At 35.0% G+C, this 5,751-nt stretch overlaps 1 protein-coding gene across 1 annotated transcript; it reads right to left on the reverse strand.

Annotated features, from left to right (window-relative positions):
- Positions 1-455: 455 nt before the first annotated feature.
- On the reverse strand, positions 456-5,231 carry LOC139687067 (small ribosomal subunit protein uS8A). Its single transcript, XM_071584175.1, has 4 exons — positions 5,142-5,231; positions 4,569-4,703; positions 4,086-4,251; positions 456-606 (listed from the first exon to the last, which is right to left on the reverse strand). The coding sequence occupies exons 2-4, from the start codon at positions 4,699-4,701 to the stop codon at positions 513-515; spliced, it is 393 nt and encodes a 130-aa protein (XP_071440276.1). The 5' UTR covers positions 4,702-4,703; positions 5,142-5,231; the 3' UTR covers positions 456-512.
- Positions 5,232-5,751: the final 520 nt, after the last annotated feature.

Below are 5,751 nucleotides of genomic sequence, written 5' to 3' on the forward strand. Positions count from 1 at the left end.
CACTCTATCACATGAGGAATGTGATAAAAATCCCTGAAAAACCACTCAATCAATTAAAATGAAGTTTTACTTCATCATAAGAAATTAATATCAATGGATGTCATCACTAAACCCATTTTAATTCAGTAGATTGCTCTTTTATCACCTGCGAGTACAATTGATAAAATTATAGATTTTTACAGAGCAAGTGAAATAAGTCATTAAATAGTGGTTTCTCTTGAATAAAAATCTTAATTCACTATTCAATTTCACATGAATTGCTTTAAAATGAGCAGGCATAAGTACATCATTCCCTAAATAACTTTCAGTTCCTCATTTAATTAAATCTCTTCACTGCCCAATTCATGAAAAATTTGCGGTTTGGAGGCTAACCTCCATTTTGGCAAGCAGCACTGACAGCTGTTTATCAAAACACTCGTGAGGTAAATTAAAGTTATTCCATAGACAGTAAAACATTTGTAATTTTAACATTTTACTTGATGTAAAAATTAATATGGTACATGTTAAAATTCTCAGAAAAAGAAACCAAGAATTTTCCCTCCTAGATGTTTCCGCCTAGCTTCTTCATGGTCCATGATTCCTCCACTCGTGGTGAGCACGACATACCTGGAAACAAAAGAAAAGAACAATTAAACAATTGAATATGATGAGATGATTGTTATTTATTTATTCAGTATGAGTCCGAAAACAGCACATTTTGGCCTTTACATCGAACTATTAACAACGATAACAATAGTCACATTTACAAACACCCAAGCCCTAGGTGGAGGAAAACTCACCCAGGCCGGAATCGAACCCGCGACCCTTGGAATGGCAGACGAGGACGTTACCCCGCCGCCACCGGGGTCCGGTTGGGGTTAGAGTAATGTTGCCTAGCCATAAGCCCATAAATTGGAATCCATTCAATCATGGAAGCAAAAGCTATTATTTTAAAACACTAAATCAGCCGGCAGTAAATATTGGTTTAAAGGAACTGCTTACTAGCACATTACTTGACTCCCAAGTCAATCGTCACCATCTCTATTGTCTTGCCATTGCTTCATATCTTATGCACCACAAAATAAATATATCACAATCTCTTGTGAACCCAATTTAATGAAAATAATCAATGATTATATCCAGTACCAAGGAGGAACACTTCAAATGCTTCAAGTAGAATGACAGCATTTTTTTGGAAAATTTTAATAACTTCAATTCATAACATTTGGCATTTTCAATAACATTTTTGAACTATAATTAAATTTTTTACAAACAATAGTTTCAACACGTGTGAAAAAAATTATACATAGTATCTCTAGATGAAATGAAGTGAATGAGGAAAGGATGAGAACTAACTGAACTTAGTCACTTCTCAAGAACTAAGTCAAACATATTGAAATACACAAGTTCAAGAAAGTTAACCACCAAACTATATTGCAGTTGTGGCAGCATAGTATTAATTCATCCTTATAAAACCTATAAAGATAGTAAATCAGTTATGGTGAAGCCCTTGTTGATTGTAACAGTCCAATGCAGGGAAATGCATCTCAATACATTGCAAAATATTTCAATACATAAAAACAATACGATGAAAAACAACAAAGAGCACAATGTAAACCTAAAAAAATATAATATCAATTGGTAGAAGTATATTCAATATCATGATTAAGAAAAGCAGCCATGAAATATTATTTCAACAGATCAGTGACTTCTTGAATTCTAAGAAATATTAAAGACATTTTCAATTATGAATTATTTGCATTCTATGGCAGAGTTCCATACTTTCTCCTACTTGCTGAAGCTTTCATTTTAGTTCACTGCCAAAAAGTTAAAAGCAAGATATTCGCGATCTATGACTAATTAGATAATACAGCAATGTTTAGTAGCAATATTGCAAGTGTGCCTGCATGATAGGTGACAAAATCTCCCCAGCTAAAGACATGACAAACCTACACTCACATCCCTGAAAATTACGCAGTGGGCTATTGGTTGGGTCTCTGCCCTCCTTGCAATTGGTTAAACAACAAGTTCTAGGCAGATGGAGCCATAGTTACACTGCATTGATACATTATGATGCATTTTGACTATTCAATGCAGGTCACTGGCAGTTATGCCAGCTAGTTCAGAGCAACACTAGCCAGACAAAGGCAGCAGGTGTATTTGTGTTGCTGCATTATAGAAGACTATTTGGTGGACTTATGAAAATGGACTGGATATTAAAAAATGCCTTGCCAAAAGATGTCATTTAATTATGGCATTATGCAAAGTAATCGGCCATGTAGCTTGAATGGAGCTGCTAAACCAAAATAAACCGCAGCAATCAACCCAAAGGCCGATTTCATAGGCGAGGGTAGGGAGCTCACCTTGCACTAAGCCCAAAGAGTGCGCGAAATTCACAAATTGATATGGGGGCCAGTTCCTTTCCCTGTGTTTTTTGCAAAAGACCTTTCACCCAAACAAATCACAGATTGGGCAGAAATGATAGAGACTGAGGAAGGCACAAATTCGGACAACACTAATTCAAGACACTAAAAACCCCAGCAACACTTGAGGCTTAAAAATTTGAATACTTCCACATTACAGGGCTAGCACTTGCAGGATTCGAGGCACAGAACCCACTTCCTGAATGCATCCAAGGAAAACTATGAAATTTCATGCAATAAAATTATTTGCAGGGGGGAAAATGAGGCATCACGCCAAGATCACGGGAAAAACATGCGCACAGCAGAAACTAATACGATTCTATAGCCTCCTGGATAATCGTTACTATTACCCATCTGCACATGCTATCCAAGTACTTTTGAAAGTATGTTTAAGTACGCGTGATAGTCAGAAATTTTCATGTCATTGTTTTGTCAAAGTTCTATTGCTTAAGTATAAATTACCCAATTAAGTGAATATTAAATTGGCACAACCACTGTGTTTATTAGATAACCTGTAGCTGTGGTACTTATTTATGATGCAGCAACAGCTAAGATCATATGAACTAACATCAAATTGTTTAAAAAATTCTAACTCCTTATAGTAAATAATTAGGTCAACTGAATAGCCCCCAAAAGACGTTTTCTGCCACCTCTAAGTTGTTTCTTTTGCAAATATGTATCGTTTCCACGAAGTGATGCCTGAAGTTATCTCCTTTGTTTCTCTTTGTTGATGGTGGCAATGAGCCAGCTCCTTTTATCAAAAACTACTGTAACTTATACTAGAGTTTGATATGTCGAGAAGAAATGTAAATGCTTTATAACTAGAATGCAAATTAGATAGATGAATTAACCACACCTCTTATTGCAACGAGGCATTTACGAGAAAACCAGCCGGAACTTAATCATAGGCTCATAAAAATTAAGGATGATGTATCACACATTACCTAAAAACGCGAATGTTCACAATTGGTAAAGAAAATAAGTAACTAATTTTCTTAAATTCAAGCAACAGAAAAATATTAATTTATTTGACATGGGCATGTGGTATATCATAGAATGGATATTAGTACAATCCTCTAGCACTGGGCAGAAGAATACCACATTAAACATTTTTAACTAACCATTTGAGGGAAGATAGATAATGACTTCCCACTAAAGGCTTAACTTCACATTCAAACAAGGTAACTATATGATTGTGTGTACTGCGCATTATTACCATTACTTCTCCCTCAAACTAAGTGAAGATGCTACAATATATTATAGATTCCCATGCATGTCCGGATCAAGTCGGCACAAAATTGTCAGACATCCTTTTAATTGGCGTTAAAATGAAAACAGAGGTTACGTTAACCCTAAGCATCAATTACATTGGACTTCAACAAAAAACAAAGAAAATCGAGTACCACTTAGTGGTGACAACCAAAAAATTCTTTTCCCGAACTTCTCAGCGGATGAATGCCCATTTAATTTCATAATTTTGGGTTATTTGCACAAATTACAGACTTTTCCAGTTTAACAAGTCCAGACAATTCCCTGAACTCCAGGTTGTCACCGCCTGGTATATTTTACTATTCCTGCGAAATTTCTTATTCATATCCCAACTACTTTCTGCTGGAATACCCAATAAGAGCAACTTTTCTTCACTCGATGAAATACTATCGTCATAAATCGCGAGAAACTTACCCAAACTGTCTTGAGGGAAGAAGATCATTCGTCCACTTTTCAATTGATGAAATTGGAACATCAAATCGTGGGGAAATCACTCCACACTTATTAAGTCTCCCAGTAAGATTTACTACAATTTTTCCGGCTCTGTGATCATCAACCATTTCAAACTCCCCGATGTAACCTGAAAAGAGGATAATTTTAGTACAATATTATTACCATTCTCAGACTGGTGTAATTGTGGAGGACGTTTGAGATGGAAATGAGTGATTGGTAAAATAAAGTCTTTCCCATGTAAGTAGGCAAGTGGAAAACAAAATTTAAGAGCCTTCTAATACTATAATGCTTGCAGTGAATTGGGTTATTTGAGAAACTGTGGCACAAATAAATGCTAATTCTGACGATTACAGACATACAGAGTTGAATTGATTCAACCAATGCCTTTGACATACTGAAGTTTCACATAGACACCACTCAAGTCTTTCATCTCTTAGTACTTACCATGTTTCATCATTACTGAAAGAAATTTGACGATGACTTTAGAGCAGGGCCTAAGCAACACCTGTCTTTTCCCCCTTTTCTCTGCATTATTTATTGATTTAAGGGCGTCACTAAGCACGTTCATTCGCACCATGGCTGAAAACATTAACAAAATATCAGGTTGAAACCATTTGATAATATATATTTGTCGCAGCACCAAATTCCAATATCGAGTAAACTACGAATATATCAGGACCATAACGAACTAAATATGTTTCAAACCAACAACTGCATGCCACGAACACAGGATTACGGCAAAGAAGAAAATTGAAAAGAATTCTTACAGATTGAAAATGTTGAAATAATTGGACGCAGTAATTAATTTATCAAATATTAAAGCGAACCCATAGATAAATTGTAAAAGAATAGCAACACCGTAAATGTAAATACTTAAACATGCGTATGTTAGACGAGCTAAGTTAAATTTCTACTCAGTTTCACGTCACCAGAAACAGATGAAATAACTTTTAAAAGCTAAAAAATATTTCTAAAAATACCAAGTTTAAACAAAAGTGAATAATAAACGCAGATTACCTGTGATTTTAATTCACCCAATTCAGGCAAACCACACCGCCAGGCAACACGCGACTCAAAGGAAACTCGAATAAGGAGCCATCTAGCGTCTTTCACAAAAATTAAGTGAAATAAAATTCGAAAACGGAAAACAACAACGCTCTGATATTACGAATTGCCAAGGCGCGTATTTAAAATGTGGAAGAAATATTTGAATCGAATGGATTGTAAAATAATTCACCAGATAAATTCCCTTTTAGCTGGTGTAAAATTTTATGATGTAATTTTGGTGTAATTATTCCCAGTTTTAAAAATAGAAAACATTCTCATGGCTTATCTCCGTTTCAGCGGAACACTTGTGGCGGATAACAAATGGTTACAAGTTTTTGAATTTATGGACATGCAATCCATTAATGCAAAAATTCATCCTTACGATAAACTGTTTTAGCTTCCTTTTTCTGTTGAAATACCCAAAGGAGTAAGAAAATATTCAATTGAAAAATGGCTCTAGCTTTTGAAATAAATTGCTTTTTACCATTTTTAAGTATAATATTTCATTCAAATTCAAGCTATACATGGAGTTAGGTATATTTTGTAGCAAATTCCTGATGCTAACATTTACATAATAAAG

The sequence above is a fragment of the Hetaerina americana genome, unplaced genomic scaffold (genome assembly GCF_022747635.1).
Source record: "Hetaerina americana unplaced genomic scaffold, ioHetAmer1.1.p SCAF_1, whole genome shotgun sequence".
In the NCBI taxonomy this organism is placed as follows: Eukaryota; Metazoa; Arthropoda; class Insecta; order Odonata; family Calopterygidae; genus Hetaerina; species Hetaerina americana.

Excerpts from the sequence above, each read along its gene's own strand:
- LOC139687067 (XM_071584175.1), bottom strand. The coding sequence starts at position 4,701 with ATGGTGCGAATGAACGTGCTTAGTGACGCCCTTAAATCAATAAATAAT. Across the intron at positions 4,252-4,568 it reads TTCAGTAATGATGAAACATG|GTTACATCGGGGAGTTTGAA; the intron begins GTAAGTACTAAG and ends TCCTCTTTTCAG. Across the intron at positions 607-4,085 it reads CTTCCCTCAAGACAGTTTGG|GTATGTCGTGCTCACCACGA; the intron begins GTAAGTTTCTCG and ends TTTTGTTTCCAG.